The sequence below is a fragment of the Arachis ipaensis genome, chromosome B02, assembly GCF_000816755.2.
Source record: "Arachis ipaensis cultivar K30076 chromosome B02, Araip1.1, whole genome shotgun sequence".
In the NCBI taxonomy this organism is placed as follows: Eukaryota; Viridiplantae; Streptophyta; class Magnoliopsida; order Fabales; family Fabaceae; genus Arachis; species Arachis ipaensis.
Window position 1 is genome coordinate 27,836,415 of NC_029786.2, and position 17,476 is coordinate 27,853,890.

The window sequence follows — 17,476 nt, forward strand, 5'->3', positions numbered from 1 at the left end:
AGTCAAGTAAAAATACAACGTAAAATGAAAATAGGGCTGTAAAGTATAGATCATGTTCAAATGATTATGTAAAATACACTTTAAATACTAAATAGATGACTAGCAAGGGTAAAACAGTGCTAAAATCCACTTTTGGGGCCCACTTGGTGAGTGTTTGGGTTGAGCTTTGATGAGATCCACGTGCTATGATCTCTCTTAGGCATGGAACGCCAGCTAGGGGGTCCTCTCTGGGCATTTGGATGCTGGTATCTGCTCTTTGGGCGCTGGACGCCTGGAAGGGGGCAGGTAGCTGGCGTTGGTTGCCAATTTTGGGCCTTCCAATCCGAAGCAAAGTATGGACTATTATATATTGCTGGAAAGCTTTGGAAGTCAGATTTCCATAGCCATTAAGAACGCTCCATTTGGACTTCTGTAACTCCAGAAAAGCTCTTCCAAGTGGAAGGAGGTTAGATCCGGATAGCATCTACAATGCTTTCTCTGTCTCTGAATCAGACTTCTGCTCCAGCTCCTCAATTTCAGCCAGAAAATACTTAAAATTATCCAAGAACACAAAAACTCATGGTAGAATCCAAAAATGTGAATTTAACACTAAAATTAGATGAGCGAGACTTAGTAGCTTTTTGCTTCTGAATAGTTTTGGCATCTCACTATCCATTGAAACTCAGAATGGTTGGCATCTTTAGGAACTTAGAATCCAGATGATATTATTGACTCTCCTAGTTAAGCCCTTTTTTATTCTTGAACATAGCTTTCAGAGTCTTGACAGTGACCTTAAGTACCTTATTTTCTAGTATTACCACCGGATACAATAATGCCACAAACACTTTAACTGGGTGAACCTTTTCATATTGTGACTCAACTTTGCTAGTGTCCCCAGATAGAGGTGTCCAGAGTTCTTAAGCACACTCTTTTTGCTTTGGACCACGACTTTAACCGCTTAGTCTCAAGCTTTTCACTTGACACCTTCACGCCACAAGCACATGGTTAAGGACAACTTATTTGAGCCGCTTAGGCCAGGATTTATTCCTTTGGGCCCTCCTATCAATTAATGCTCAAAGCCTTGGGTCTTTTTACCCTTGCCTTTTGGTTTAAAGGGTTATTGGCTTTTTCAATCTGCCCTCCTTTTCCTACATTTTTGGGCAGTAATGGATTTTTCTGCTTTTTTTTCTTTTCGCCATTTTTTTCTTTCTTTTTCGCATGCATAATAATTTTTTTTTCTTTTGCAACATGCTTTTTCTTTTTATTTTTGCTACTTTTTCTTGCTTTAAGAATCAATTTTTGGATTTTTTAGATTATCAATAATATTTTTCCTTTTTCCTTATTCTTTCAAGAGCCAACATTCTAAAATTTCAACTTCAAATATGCACTGTTCAATCATACATTCAGAAAATAAAAGCAATTGACACCACATCAACATAATTAAACTATTCTTATTTTAAACTTAAAATTCATGCATCTCTCATTTCTTTTCAAATAAAAATCTTCTTTTAAGCAAGGTGAAAGATATATAGAATATTTTACAAATTTAAGACATCAATGCAAATGATCATGCAACTAGAACAAGAGAACAAATAAAATATAACAGAAAGGTAGAAGTAGCAGTGGCGATAGAAAATTTGGAATGGCTGCAGCGAAGTCTTGTAGGAAGCACGACGAAGCCTATTAATTTTGCCTCTTTGAAGGAAATGTTTGCAAAGAACGTCCCAAATGTCATCCCGGTTCAGAAAATGGGAGCATACAAAGTGCTTTTAACTTTTGATAGTGTTTTGCATGCTGAAGAAGCATACACTTTTAACATGAATAGTCTCCTGCAATTGTTTCACAGTGTATGAAAGTGGGAGGAGTCGGAACATAGTAAAACTCGAAGAGTGTGGCTGGAATGCTTTGGGGTTCCGCTGTACACTGGTCAATTGACACATTCAAAATGATAGGAGGTCAATGGGGTGAAGTGGTTGGATGTGATAGAGAGACGGAATTGTGTAATTCGTTTACTGTAGGACGTCTTCAGATTGATACTTGTGTAATGGATGTGATTCAAGAATGGATCCATATCACAATTGGTACAGGAGGCTTTGATGTTCTGGTGAAAGAGGTTGGACATGAGGCATATAATTTGTAGTGCACAGAAAATAGTGGGAATGAAGAGACATGTGTAGAATGGAATCATGGTAACATAAGTAAGAGCCCAGTATTAGTTATTAGGCAGAGGCAGGGGACATAAGTTATACATGAAGGAAGCCAGGATGAAGAGCTGGTGATGATGGTAGCACGAAGAAGACAAGGGCAGATTAGTAATTCTAGACTTAATTTTGAAAGAATGGGTTAATGGCAGTAAATATCACAATCGCGAAAAAATCGTAACAAATCAATCGGTTACTGGCATCATCAAGGATTGCCTAATTTTGGGGGAAGGTACATTATGAGTTATGTGGCAGATTCTGAGAAAACATTGACATGTGAGCTTAATGGGCTGGACAGGAGGTCCAATAGCGAAAAAAAAAAAAGGGGTTGCCTAAGCAAGCCTTAGGCCAGCTGTAATAAGAAGTTTGAGGAGGGGAAGCTGGCCTGGTTGGGCCCAATGCTATCAGCTACCAAGGAGGCAGCTATTGGGACTGTGGTGGAGAATCCGGGTCGGGTATCCAGCGTTTGTGCTAGGCACGGTCTCGAGCTACAGAGGGCAAAAGGAAAGAAAGCAGCGCTCAGGGGGAAGTCGTCTTCGAAGGTGATAGCGGCGCGCATGATGAGGATAGCCACAGCGAGACTTGGCTGGTCGGGGACCTACGCTGCCAATTGATTCGCGGAGGGGAGAAATGCGTCCGAACCGGTGAAGGTGCGGCTTTTGACAACAGTGGAAGTGAGATGAGTGGCGGGACAGAGATATCAGCAATTAGGGACGCTTATGGAGGTTATGGCGGTGCAGAACAACAGGTGGTGGAGGTCGGTGGAAGTGGAGAAGCAGATGTGTTCATTGAGGAGATAGACGTGATATTGAATGGTGGCCACACGAACCAGTGTCTTGTTCAAAATGGTAAGAGGGTGATCGTCAGACGTGATCACGATGGCATTAGAGAGGGTAATTTTGGCCATGAGGGTACCAAAAATGAAGCAGAAGACAGTGGCAGTTAGAGCTCAATTTTGAGGGAATAATTGCTAGAAAATGGAAGGACCTGGGAGCTGGCCAAAGAGTTAGGTGTTATGCTGTACAATGAAGAGGATGGCATTATGGCAATTCTCCAGGCATAGAACGATGAAATAGTTCGGAAAAAGAAAATGGCTAAGCAGAAGGAGAAAATGAGACAGTGCAGACCCAAACATAAAAAACAGGTGTGTAAAATTTTTTTTAATGATTGTTAGTGCTTGGAATGTTAGTGGATGGGAAGTTGAGAATGGTGAAGGACCTAAAGAAAAAATATAGCTTAAATCTATTAGGATTGATTGAGACTAAAAGCCAAGTTGTGACGAAATTTGACATTGCAAGAATATGGGGCAAGATGGTTCAGGTTGGGAATATGTAGTGAATAATTGCTATAAAGGGGAGAGGTGGTTGTGTATTAAAGGAGTAATGTTAAAGAGTAGTTTCAACTGCGCATTTATCTTGGTCTATGGTGCACATAATAAAGATGAGAAGACTCATGTTTGGGAGGAGTTGAGTTATATAGATGGGTTACGTCAGGTTCCTTGTTCTTTTCTGGGAGACTTTAACGAAATAGTACATGTGGAGGAAAGGAAAGGTGCAACTAGCTTACCTCGGTCTGCAGAAGAGTTCAAGGTTTGGATACAAGATATGCACTTAGTGGATCTGTTGCTCACTGATCGTAAGTTTACATGGTTTTGAGGACGATCTTGCAGTTATATAGATAGAGTTCTGGTTAATGTGGAGTGGCTAGAAGAGTTTCTAGAGACTCAGCTACGAGGTGGGCCAAGGGGTTTGTCAGATCATTGCGCTATAATAGTGGAGGACAAAAAGCTGAGGGGAGGTCCAAGGCCGTTCAGAAGTCTTGATTCTTGGTTTATACATGAAGGATTTCTTAGCATGGTTAAGGAGGAGTGGAGAGGTTTGGGGAAAATACAGTTCATAGATAAACTGAAGGCGCTGACAATTCCATAGGGAAGATGGCATAAGGCCAATTTTGGTGAGATGGACAAACAAATTTCAAAGTTTGAGGAAGAAATCAAGAGGATTGATGATATGGTAAGTAATCGAGTGTATGATTAAACGATGGAGGCTAGAAGAAAGACGTTGGTTACTTGTTGTGAGAGATGGTATGTAAGGAAGGAAGTACATTGGAAACAGATGTCTCAGTCCCGGCATGCGAAGGAGATAGACAAAAATACAAGATACTTTCACAATATAGCCTCAGCAAGAAGGCGGAATAATAGGATTGATACACTGGTAATAAATGGCAGACAAGTCAGGAATCAAGCAAGAATTAAGATAGCTATCAGAGAGTTCTACAAGGATTTATCTCATCAGGAAGCTTCTCCTATGATGGAATTCAGAGATAGTTTGGAGGGTAAGATAGATGAGGAAGATGCTATGACTTTAGAGGAGCTGGCGTTGACTAAGGAGATCAGAGAGGCTGTGTGGGACTGTGAGTCATCTAAAGCACCAGGTTGTGATGGGTACAACATGAATTTCATTAAGAGGTGCTGGGGTGAGATTGGGTCTGAATTCACGACAACAGTGATGGGGTTCTTCTAGACATCCAGATTACCGGCAGATGCCAGTATCACTTGGGTGGCGCTAGCACTCAAATTTATTGGTGCGAAGGAGATCAAAGATTTACGACCTATTAGTATGGTGGGGTGCGTTTACAAGGTTATCTCGAAGGTGCTAGTTAGGAAGATGAGGGCAGTGGTGCCGGGGTTAGTAGGGAAGACTCAGAGTGTATTTGTCAAGGGAAGAAAAATACATGATGGGGCACTTATTGCGTGTGAAACAGTAAACTGGCTTAAACTGAGGAAAAAAGGAGGTAGCAATAATCAAGTTAGATTTCTAGAAAGCATACGATAGAGTCAAATGGAGTTTTGTGGACATTGTATTACAAAAGATGGGGTTTAGGCATAGATGGAGAGCGTGGGTTATGGAGTGTGTGATAATTGCATCTATGTCGATTCTGATAAATGGTTCGCCATCTAAGCCATTCAAAATGGAAAGAGGTTTGAGACAAGGTGACCCGCTTTCTCCCTTCTTATTTGTACTGGTTGTGGATGTGCTGCATCGAATGGTTGGAGAGGCAATCAAGAACGGATGTATATCACCGTTGTTGGTTGGGAGAGATAGCATAGAATTGTCGCACCTGCATTTTGCTGATGATACTATTCTGTTTTGCCAACTTGAAGAGGAGACTATTAAGAATTGCAAGCGACTTCTGCGATGTTTTGAGTTGATGTCAGGGCTCAGGATTAATTTTGATGAGTCCAGTTTGACTCCAATTAATTGTGATGAGTAGTGGGTCCAGCGTATGTGCAACTTATTGGGTTGTAAGGGGGACACCCTTCCAGTTAAATACCTTAGAATCTCTATAGGAGCAAATCCGAGGTTGGTGAAGACTTGGAAGCCTATAATAGTCAAAGTGGAGGAGAAACTCAGTTTGTTGAAAGCTAAGGTGCTAAACAAAGCTGGGAAGTTGGTGCTTATCAAATCAGTTTTAAATAGTTTGCCAGGGTATTATTTGAGCTTGTTCAAGATGCCGAAAGCTGTTGCTGAGAAATTGATTTCTTTGCAGTGAAGATTCCTGTGGAGTAAGGAAGATGGTAGAAATGGTATGTCATTAGTAAGATGGGAAGTGGTGCAGGCTTCTAAGAATCTAGGCAGATTGGGAGTTGGAGATGCTATGATTCGTAACACAGCACTGTTGTTTAAGTGGTGGTGGCAGTTTGCAAAGGAAGAGTGCCCATTGTGGAAGAAGGTCGTATGTTTGTATAATAATCTAAATCCTAATGAGCTACTGTCAACTGAAGTGCTACCTATTAGAGGAGGCCCATGGAAGTATATTTGCCAGCTACAAATCACGAATCAACGTATAAGGGATAAGATGGTTACAGGTTTGTCTATGGAGATTGGTGATGGGCGACGGACTCGGTTTTGGGAGGATGTATGGTTACTTTGTGGATCTCTAAAAGATCGGTTCCGAGGCTTTTCTCTGTTTCAAACCAATGTGGATCTGTTATAGGGGATTGCGAGTTTTGGAATGGGTTAGAGTGGATTTGGAACTTCCAATGGAGGCGAGAGCTTTTCCAATGGAAGTTGGAACTCCTGAGTCAATTACATGAGGCTTTGAGATCGGTGAAATTAGTAAATAATCGAGAGGATAAAGTGGTGCGAAAATACGATAGGCAAGGTGTTTTTTCAACTAACTCATTTGTGCAGGTGCTGCAGGAAGAAATGCTTCTAGAGGAGGTAACCAGCTACAGCTTCACTAGGACCATTTGGAAAGGTTTGGTTCCACCATGAGTGGAGCTGTTTGCTTGGTTTGTTTTGATAGGCAGTGTGAATACAAAGGAGAGGCTAAGCCGGTTTGGGATTATCAGTTCGAAAGATAATGTCTGTGTTTTATATAATAAAGATTTGGAATATGTACATCACTTGTTTCTAGGCTGTGCATTTGCTTGGCAGGTGTGGAGTGCTTGGATATCAAGTTTTGACTGTCAATGGTCTTATCTGGATTCAATGAAAGAGCATTTTCTAAGTTGGACAGAGGAACCGAGGAGTAAGGAGGATCGAAAGCAGCGGTTAAGGTGCTTTTGTGCGATCGTTTGGAATATTTGAATGGAAAGTAACATGATGATTTTTCAGAATAAAAGCAAAGGTGTTGAAGAGATAATCAACATGACCGTGACTAGCGTTAAGGAGTGGACAGGTGTCGATCCCTTCTGTTGTTGATGGCTATGCCGAAGATGACATGGGAACTTTTCGTGGTTTTGTTGTGTTTATTTCTTTAAGTAGGGTAGTGGTGTTTGTCTAGCTTTGTATGCTCCACTTTATTGTGTTGAGCTTTTACTTTCAAAAAAAAGCTAATAGAGGCGGAGTTAGCATATGGCACAACTCTTACAAATTTATATACAGAACAAAAGATGACTCATGAGAAAATGTTAGTATTCGATGAGATATTCAATGCTATTATTACAGACTCGGATGGTTTTTACTTCGTTTATGGGCATAGTGGATGTGGTAAGATATTTATTTAGAATGGACTTTCTTCTGCTATTTGATCTAGAGGAAAGATTGGTTTAAATATCGCATTCAGTGGAATTGCGTCATTACTCCTACCTGGTGGCAGAACAACTCATTCTAAGTTTTTAATACCCATTACAATTTATGATTATAAAATATTATTTTGGATTTATCATGTCAAATTTAAATGTAAGCCGTGCATTGCACGAGTTTAACACTAGTAACTTAACATTTATTGGTTTCTTCTTTTCTATAATGGTCTAGACAGCAGAGGTTCTCCCATAAACCCTACACCCAATTGACCCAAAAACATTGAATCCGCCATAAATTCTACTACCCTGTTAGGAAGTCATAAGAAACGAACCCATAGGAACAAAATTCCTGAAATGCCCTTACCCTAATATCAAACACTGCCAACCATAGTTATCAAACTCGGCTCGACCCGGCAGATTCTACCGGAAACCCGGTCACTCGATCACCTGTTAGGGCTGAGCCACTCGTCAAATCGACTGTGCATGGGACCCGGTGGAACCCGATTTAACCCGGCGGGTTTTCGTTAAAATTGATGAACCGGCCAGTTAATTCAACCCAGTCCGGGCTGTGCTTTTTTTTTTTTTAAAACAAATAGAAAATGGCGTCGTTTGGCTTTCAGATCCCCTTCCCCTTTCAACGAAACCCTAATGCTATTCCCCCACCTCATTGCCCCTAATATGATTTTAGTGAAGGTGTGGAACCCCCAGGCCCCATCACTCGTCTTTCTGCTGATCTGCTCCTTCGTCACCAGCACTCGGCACTCGGCAGTCGCTCACTCTCGCCCTCACCTCGTCACTCCACCCTCTCCCCCCTCATCTCGTTAATTCGTCGCCTCTTCGCTCACCTCGTCACTCTCGGTCTCTCACGGTCACGGCCTCATGCCCTCACCTCGTTGCTCTCTTAGTCTCTCACCTCGTCGTCATCGAGGTCCCGTGCTCCTGCCCTGCGTTCACTTCATCGGCAGCAGAAAGCGCACAAAAGACAGAAATCAAGCAGCATCTCTACATCTGCTCCCTCGGGTCAGTCGGGTGGTGGTGGTCGTCTTCTTGGTCGCGGTCTGGAAACCAGTTATCCAGGTGAGCTCCCTTCAATTTTTTGACTGTGGCCTTTCACTAGAATTGTTGAATACTGAACCTGGTGGTTGCTGGTTAGGGGTGTTCAAAACTGATTCGAACCGAACTAAACCAACTAACCGAATAAAAAAATCGAAAACTGAAAAAAATATGTTTTACTGTTTTTATTGCAGTTCGGTTCGATTTTCGGTTCTGACCATGAAAACTATAATCGAACCGAACCGGTAAGGTAAAAAACCCTAAAAAAACTGCCCCACCCCCAAATGAACGTGAAAACAAAACCTAGCCCAGTAACCCCCACGCCCCACCCCCAAACGAAACCTAGCCGCTCTCTTCCCAGTTCTCACAGTCTCGCTCTCTGCACCTTCCAGCGCCGGCGAGAGACCGTTCCTCCCACGACCTCGCAGCGCCGCCGAAGCCTTCCTTCCAGCGCCGCCGAATCTTTCCTCCCACTGCTCCCAGGACCTCCTCGCGGACAGAGCACCACGAAGGCACGAAGCCCCAGCCACAGCCAGCGCCGAGCAGCCCAGCACCACCCTCGCACAGTTACACCCAGCAGGCCAGCAGTAGCACAGCACCACCCACTCACCCAGGACCACCCAGCGGACAGAGCACCACGCCACCACCCAGCAGCGTTTCTGGCCACCCACAACACAACACCTCCCACCCAGCCACCGATTCAAGTCAGAGTTGGAGCCCGAGCCACCGAGTCAGGTATGTAATTTGACTGAAATTGCTGTTCTGTTTGTTGTTCATTTCCAATTGCTGTTTTGTTGAATTACTGAAACTGCTTCTGGTTTGTATTGTTGGTATTGTTGAATAGTGTTATCTGATAATATCTGAAAACTTTATGTGAAACTGCTTCTGGTTTATTATTATTAGTTTTTTTGGAAAAATAATATGAAATAAAAAATTACTTTTGAAGTGATTTAGTATGATTTATCAAGTGTTGGAGGTTCTGGATCTTGATAGGAAGAGATTGAAATCAGTATGGTAAGATAAATTTGAATAATGAGAAAATGGAAGCAGTTTTGAAGTATTAGATTACCTCGTATATGTCATGAGAAACTGAATATTGTTGAATTACTTTTGTTGAATTGATGGTGCACCAGTGCTTAAGATTAATATGCTTATGAATTGCTCTAGAATATTACTATGCCCCTTAGAAGTGCTGTATATTTGGATCTGTGCCCCAACTTTAGACCCTAGACATCTGATGCAAAACATGGAAATCTTGTTTACTACCCACCTCTGAGTTTAAGATATAAATTATGCTTTTAGATGCAACTTTGTATGTTCTTCACTAAGTATGATTACTCCATAACTTATCCAGTTTTACTGTCTAGCTTTTGCTTCCTTTATACTTTATCATATGCAATTTAGAAATTTTCCTCATCTGGTAAACTATTTTTTGAAGAATGTCTATGATCATTTATGATTGTTGATTTGCTAATTGATTCTGGCCATACCCTGCTTGTCATTTGCTTATTATCGTCTAGAAAAAGAAAAGAATCAACCCAAAACACTGAGAACTTTGGTAAATGTGTTGAAACTCATTAAACTCATTCCCATGTTTCGAATTCTTTGCCCAGATTATTGTTGTACTCATGACATACCATTATTTAAGCGGGGCTTCTGATAAACAGGAAAACCTTATTTATTCTTCTTGCCCTGCACCATCATCTGTTTTGGTGATTTGGTGTACAAGTCAATCTGTAATTCTCTTTGCATTAGTATTTATATTGATTAATATGCCTTGTGTAGGTAACAAATCCTGGAGGGAGAAATAGAGATAGGAAGACCGACTTGCTTGTTATAGCTGATCGTGGGAACTCCTTTAAGGTTATAAATCATGTGAGTATTCCTTTCCTAGATCATTTGTTCTTGGATAAATTACAATATTACACTGGCCTTCCAATGGTTAGGCGATATTCCACATGACGTCCTTTTATAACTTTTATATAATATGTAAACACTAAGTATATTGGATCAAGACTTTGTTAGCTATTGTGTATTTTTTTTGTCGATTTCAATGTTATGACTTTGTGAAATAGTATGGTAGTATTTTTTTTGAATTGATTGAAAAAACCAAACAAACCGAACCAAACCAAACCGATTTTAATTGGTTTGGTTTGGTTCGGATGGCCTTGCTAAAAAAATCGAACCAAACCGAACCGCAGTTTAATTAGACGATCGGATCGGATGAGTGGATGACCTTTCTCTCAAAAACCGAACCAAACCGCACAGCGAACACCCCTATTGCTGGTGACTGTTGTAGTTGAATTTTAGAGTTGTTGAAGCTGAGCATCGTTTAGTTAGTATTGTTATTGAATCTGATGGTTATTACTATTGTATTTGATTTTTTAGAGTTGCTATTGAATCTGGTGGTTATTACTTTAGTTAGAATTAGAATTATTGTTGAACTTGAATCTGGTGGCTGCTGATGTTGCATTTAGTTTTTTAGTGTTGTTGTTTGTTGCTGGTTGCTGTGTTTTAGTCTTTTAGAGTTGCTATGTTTTAGAGTTGCCGTGTTTTTTAGAGCTGTTGTTGTTTGTTGCTGGCGCATTTTTTGAATTGCTGTTTGTTCACTTTGTTGAATCACAAAGTCAGTGAACTTTAGTGAACTTTGGTGGAATGGTGGTGGATGCTGTGTTGCTTAAAAACTGACTTGAGTAAATCTTTTGTTGCTGAAAATATTTTTGGTTTCTTTTGCTAGAATTTTAAAAATGTCTTCGTCTCAAACACCATCAGATTATTAGTTATGTTTAAGACTTGATATTAGATTATTAATGTTTGTAAAGACTTGCATTTTAAGTTTTAAGACATTATTTTAATTTTATTTATATAATTTTATATTTTTTTAATTATGACTGGGTTAATCGGGTGAATTAGTGACCCACCGGTTGAAGCCTCCGACCACCCACCCCTTTCTTCTCTACCGCCGGAACCACGCTTCTTGTTCCCTGAAGCCACTAGCAAGTCACGCTCTATTCCAGACAACCGTCCTGTGAGCTCGCCGACACTACACCCTTCGCACACGCCGTCGTCCGCCTTCGTCTTCCTCCGCCGGTGCCAACATGGAGGGTTTAGGCAGCCATGCTATGATGGACTCAACGGAGTTGAAGGTTAGCGAGTTATTGAAGGAGGTCCACCTTTATCATTCCTCTCACTTCTCCAGCCTCGTTGATAACACTGTCTCCGCCATAAAGTCATGCATCGACGAAATCCCCGTTGACTTCAAGGTCTGCTCTTTCAAGCTCATATTATTATAATTTGTTCTTTTTGGAGCATTCAACCCTGATTCTTTTGAGTGCTGATGAGTTTTCAGGTAACTGCGGATGTAGCACCGAAATTCGTGAGGGACATTGGTGCGGATAAGGTTGACTTCATGTTTAAGAAGCCATCGCTCATCGAAATCGGAGGCAGTTATTCTATTCAGAGTCTCGTTAGGCCTGAGCTCAATGTTGATCTTATTATCAGGTTACCCAAGGTATATTATTTTAATATTCATATAAACTTAAACTAAAAGAAGGGATAACCAAACTTATATACATGTTAATGTTCATGGTATTAATGTCATGCTATTTTCCTATTTTTATGTTAGGGGTGTTTCCACGAGAAAGATTACTTAAATTATAGGTACCATGCCAAAAGGTGCCTTTATCTCTGCTTGATCAAGAAGTACTTGGAGGCTTCTCCATCTATTGGTAAGGTTGAATGGTCTACCTTTCAGAATGAAGCCCGAAAGCCTCTGCTGCATGTTTATCCAGGTAATTTCTTTTTGTTCTTGCACACATTTTACCTTAAAACAATAGTGGCATGACTAACATTAAAAGGGAAAAAATTGCAGCTGCAAAGGTTGCTGAAGTTCCTGGTTTTTTTGTAAGAATCATTCCGTCAGCTACGTCTCTATTTAGCTTATCAAAGCTAAACATGAAGCGTAATAACATTCATAATTTGAATCATGGTTTGTTCCTCGACTTCCCCCGATATCTAGTTTATCTATATTTTGTTTCATTGAGATAACGACTTCTTCCCTTTTCTACAACCTATTAATCATTGATTGTTAATATTCTCAAGGGACCACACTTCAGGCTACGCCAAAGTACAATTCTAGCATTCTGGAAGACATGTTTCTAGAGGATACAGAATTTGTCAACAAAACATTTCTCGGTTGGAAGGAAATAAGGGAGGCTTTGATCCAGCTTAAGGTTTCATATTTGAATATTACTTTTGCATCATGCATAACATGATAACATCTAATAATGTTAAAGATATGTATAATAGGGACACGGAATTGAGTTCTTGTTTCCATTGATCTAGGTTTGGGCTCGACATAGAAGTTCAGTGTATGTTCATGATTGCCTGAATGGGTTTTTGATTTCTGTCATACTGGCATATCTTGCTTCTAGGCAACAAATCAGCAATTCAATGAAGGCAATTGAAATAGTTCGGGTTACCTTGAACTTCATTGGTATGTGTATAGACTCTCCTTTGTATCATCATCATGATTGGTCAGTTACGAAAGTGTATCTGTTCAGATTGTTTGCACTTAAGATAGACATCCATTTCTTTCATGTAAATGCTATGGACAAAATTATTGTAATTTTTTGCCCTATACTTGGCTAATTTTGATCACAAGGTTGGTGTCTACCGTATTTTATGTATTCGCAATTGCTTAACATTGTTCCTCTTTACTGGTATATCCAATTTGATAGTTTTGTTATGGAAGCCTATGCCATATCCTTTCAATCCAGTGTCACATCTAGTTTCTTAATCAATTTTGTAGCCAATTTGCTATTGACAAAGAACCATCATAGATTGGGACTTGGGAGTGGGGATTAGGTTTTGACATTCAATGCACATATGTTGTGCAATAGGTATATATTCATTGTTGCAAATGTTTTTTCTTTTTTGTAGCAACTTCGGAGTCGTGGAGCCGAGGGCTATACTTTCCAAAGACAGGCCTGAGTAGTATTACAAAAGAGGTCCACATCTCTACTTGTTTTTTAATTTTTCCATTATTTGGTTTCGTTTTACTTTTAACTGTGTTATCATATTATGTGGTATTTATTTGCATTTACTTTCCATTTGTTCTCTGTTCTGATATCAACTTGAGTGATTTGGTTCTCTTTTTTCTCTATTGTCCGTTTTTTTATACTCGAGAGAGGGAACCAGCCCGACCTAGTGAAACAAGGCTTAGTTTTGACTATCTCATACTATGATTTTGCATAATATATTTGCAATTTTCTGGCACAACATGTTATGTGCATTACATTGTCTTAATACAATCATTGTGTCCATGATTTACATTTTCAGGAAAAGATTCAGCTTAAAGAGTCATTTCCTGTTATCATATGCCATCCATCTGGGGGATTCAATTTGGCTTTCCGAATGTCTAGAAATGGTTTAAATCAGGTACGTAGGCCATAATACCAATTTTAATTTTTCCTTTTCTTTTTTCTATAGCTGCTGTTCTCCTTATTTTCTTTGCTTTTGTTCCACATATTTTGTATTCAGCTTCAAGATGAGGCTGCTTTGACACTTAAGTGCATGGAAAAGTGTAGAGATGGCGGATTTGAGGAAGTTTTTATGACCAAGATAGACTATGCGGTTAAATACGACTATTGCATAAGGTAACTTATTCCGTTTAATTTTGTTGTGTCCGTTAGTCTGATTGAATGCTTTTCCTGTTGGATGGCAATATAAGTCATAGGAGTGTTACTCTGCGATCTCCATGTTCTAGTGCAAAACATTTTGCATGTTTTACTTTGTTGTATACTTTTCAATGTTCTTTGTAGATTAATTACACTCTACAATTGGAATCTGATCAATGTAATATGTTGGAAATGTAATATAAATACAAAGGAAAATGAAGAATTTCAGTGATCATATTTGGATTTTTAGCAGCTCTTAAAAGCAAGTATTTTTTTTGGATTTGGATTCTCTAAAGTTTGAATTTCACTTTAGAGAGTTAAGTGTAATCTTTCACCATTTATTTTATAGGTGGGACCAAGAATAAATATGAGAGAGAAACCATTCAAGGGTAGAAGATTACACTTTACCCTCTAAAGTACAAATTTAAAATTTAGAGGATCCAAATTCTTTTTTTTTTTAATTATTTTTATATAAGGTCTTTTAAGTTTATGTGTCATTAAAATTTTAGCGGAATATATCAAAGGAAGTTTGAACAGAAAAGTTCTGAGCTCCCCTCCTTGGATCAATTTCTTGATGACTGATTGACTGACTTGTAAGCTAACAATCTATTTGATTACATGATTGCTCTTATAGATTAAATTTGAAGGGAAAGAAGGAGGTATATGTATCAGGATTTTGTTTGGATGATGAGTGCTGGAGATTGTATGAGGAGAAAGTACATGGTATTTTAGCCAAAGCGTTGAATGACAGAGCAAAGTCAATCCAAGTTACATGGAGAAACACACAATGCCAATGGAGTGTGAATGATGTATGGTTTTAAACATGACTTTTCACTATTTCATTTAAATATAATGTTTTGGATACTTTGTTCTTTCTCTTAACTCTAGTTGAATTCACAACTCCAGGGATTGTCTGTACTTGATAAAGAACCACTGTTCATAGGAATTTCAGTGAGTACTTTGGAGAAAGCATTTAGGATAGTTGATATTGGCCCAAATGCTGAAAGTAAAGATGAGGTATATTTTTTTGTCCAAATATAATCTCTTTTTCATTTTGTTTTCAAATTTGTTTCCTTGCATGCAATACAGCCGTTACTCATGATTTGAAGCAGGCTCTGGAGTTCCGGAAGTTTTGGGGAGAGAAAGCAGAGCTTAGAAGGTTTAAAGATGGTAGAATTGCTGAAAGCACAGGTTTGGCTTCTTGTGTTCTGACTTATGGTTTAGTTGTTTGACCATCATACCTTTCTATCCTTGTGGCTGAAGTCAAATATCCTGATGACTAACATGATAATGGCATTTTTTATTGTATGAAAAATCATAGTATGGGAAAGTGAGCAATGGTCAAGGCATCTTGTTTTGAAAAGAATAGTTGAGCATGTGATTGGTCGTCATCTTTCTCTATCCATGGAAAATATTATAGGTGCTGTTGATCAACTGGATTTCTCTTTGCTTCATGGTGCTGGAGGTATTGGGAACCTCTCTCTCTCTCTCTCTCTCTCTCTCTCTCTCTCTCGTGTTTGTGTGTGTGCGTGCTTACCTTATTAATAAATGCAATGTTTTTGAAACGATTAACTCTTGGCAGATCCTGTATCATACTCTGGAAGTTTGCTTGGGGCATTTGATCTTTTATCAAAGCGCTTGCGTCTTATTGAAGACCTCCCTTTGAAGGTGTCAAGTGTACAACCTTTAGACTCTGGTATTTTACCTTAAACTTGTCATTTTCAGTGCTTCTATTTGCGTTTGCATTGTAGTTCACAATTAACAAAATTATTATTATTATTTTTTTACAAAAAAGAAAAAGTAATTATTGAAACCTGAGCCAGATCAATGTTGCATGTTTATTTTTTATTTACAGCTTTCAGGTTTACATCAGTCTTCCCTCCTGAACCTCATCTTCTAGCTAATGAAAAATTTGAATCTCTGAGACTTAATAAGTATGTTCCATCGTGCATTCAACCTCTGGAAGTCATGATTCAGGTATGGATTTATTCACCGGCAGTGTTAAATGAAGTAAGCTTGATATAGGCAATTTATGACAACTTTCTTCCTTTTTTGGGGCTTTTCACAGCTGGAGGGTTCTGGAAACTGGCCCATGGATGAAATTGCTATTGAAAAGACAAAATCTAGTTTTCTTATTCAAATCGGAGAGAGGTGGGGCCTTGAATCTTTGTTTTACCTTAGGATGGATTCTTTACCAGTATTTCATTCATTATTTATTTTTTGGTTATTATTGGCAGTCTTCAGAAGACATGGGGGGTGACATGTACTGCCACTGAGAATGATGTAGATGTTTTGATGGCTGGATATGCATTTCGTCTTAAAATTTTGCATGAAAGGGGACTTAATCTGTTAAACAAGGAAGGTATGGGCTTCCACTACTTATATGAATTTGATGACTTATTGGAAATCTTACTTCAATACCATTTAACATGCAGCAGGAAATGATCAAGCAAAGCGTGTTCATTCTACTGACAAGAAACTTTTTATTCATAGTCAGCATGCAAGCATGATCAATGGTTTACAAAGTCGTCACCCAATATATGGGACAGTAGTGAGGTGAATGTTTGAAAATTTCTTTGTTAAGCTATATTGCATTTGTAATGTGGAACTAATACATGGAATTTCATGTTGATAGACTTGCAAAACGATGGGTTTCTTCACATTTATTTTCAGCTTGCTTGTTAGAGGAGGCTGTCGAGCTGTTGGTTGCATATGTCTTTCTGAATCCCTTTCCGCTTGGTGTTCCTTGCTCCAGAATCAATGGGTTTTTAAGGTGAGTTTCTAAATCATTTCTGGTAATCAAATCTGCAATCATAATTTTGAAATGTTTAATTATTTATTTTGAGATTGCTTAAACATTGCATCACGTACTCTCTAACTTATATTACTAGAAACTTATGTTTTATGTTGAAATATCACAGAATTGGGTGTGAAGTTGGGCGGATAATTCTCCGTAGATTTAGGATTCAGTATATATCAGATTGCTGTTAAGCACTTAGGTGTTTCCAGCACTTTTTCTAGTTTTCATACACGTGTCCGATTTGTTGACAGGTTCCTGAGATTACTCTCACAGTATGATTGGACTTATTCACCATTGATTGTTGACATAAATAATGACTTAAGCCCAAGTGATGAGAAAGAAATAAATGTAAGTCGTGTGATTGAGCACATCAGTAAAGACTGATTGATTATGTTGGATATTTTACAGCTTTTTTCCCAGTTATTAAGGCCTGAGTTTTGAAAGAAAAAAATGCATTACCTTTATATGTTTGATAATTTCATTGTCTTTGGACTCATCGTTTTGGTAATGCATTTAAATATTGGAGTAATTCTCTATGATATATGGTAATACATGGCTTCAGATTGTGTTTAAGAATAAACGTAAGTAATTTTTTCTGCTTATTTAATTTCTGCATTATTTGTTTCTAACAGGAACTTAAAAGGTTAGTTGCATATGCCAGAAGCAGTGCAAATTTGTTGACAAAACTCACTTTTCAGGAGGAGATTGGTCCATATAGATGGGAGGTAAGTGGAGC

General features: G+C 39.0%; 2 protein-coding genes across 2 annotated transcripts in view; both read left to right on the forward strand.

The window, feature by feature from the left end:
* The window catches only part of LOC107625180 (nucleolar protein 6), a gene marked incomplete at its 3' end in the record, with an annotated part of 21,927 nt that extends 4,839 nt beyond the window's left edge, over positions 1 to 17,088 (forward strand). The window contains 21 exon segments of the mRNA XM_016327755.2: positions 2,252 to 2,254; positions 11,193 to 11,525; positions 11,612 to 11,773; positions 11,888 to 12,053; positions 12,134 to 12,250; positions 12,364 to 12,494; positions 12,607 to 12,757; positions 13,204 to 13,271; positions 13,603 to 13,701; positions 13,804 to 13,919; positions 14,575 to 14,749; positions 14,847 to 14,957; positions 15,053 to 15,131; positions 15,262 to 15,405; positions 15,523 to 15,636; positions 15,796 to 15,917; positions 16,009 to 16,091; positions 16,178 to 16,302; positions 16,376 to 16,496; positions 16,576 to 16,713; positions 16,992 to 17,088. Coding sequence (XP_016183241.1) covers positions 11,361 to 11,525; positions 11,612 to 11,773; positions 11,888 to 12,053; positions 12,134 to 12,250; positions 12,364 to 12,494; positions 12,607 to 12,757; positions 13,204 to 13,271; positions 13,603 to 13,701; positions 13,804 to 13,919; positions 14,575 to 14,749; positions 14,847 to 14,957; positions 15,053 to 15,131; positions 15,262 to 15,405; positions 15,523 to 15,636; positions 15,796 to 15,917; positions 16,009 to 16,091; positions 16,178 to 16,302; positions 16,376 to 16,496; positions 16,576 to 16,713; positions 16,992 to 17,088 — 2,484 coding nt within the window.
* LOC107627099 (mRNA cap guanine-N7 methyltransferase-like) lies at positions 8,547 to 11,165 on the forward strand. The gene is made up of 3 exons (XM_021116891.1): positions 8,547 to 8,869; positions 8,907 to 8,997; positions 10,048 to 11,165. The coding sequence occupies exons 1-3, from the start codon at positions 8,547 to 8,549 to the stop codon at positions 10,222 to 10,224; spliced, it is 591 nt and encodes a 196-aa protein (XP_020972550.1). The 3' UTR covers positions 10,225 to 11,165.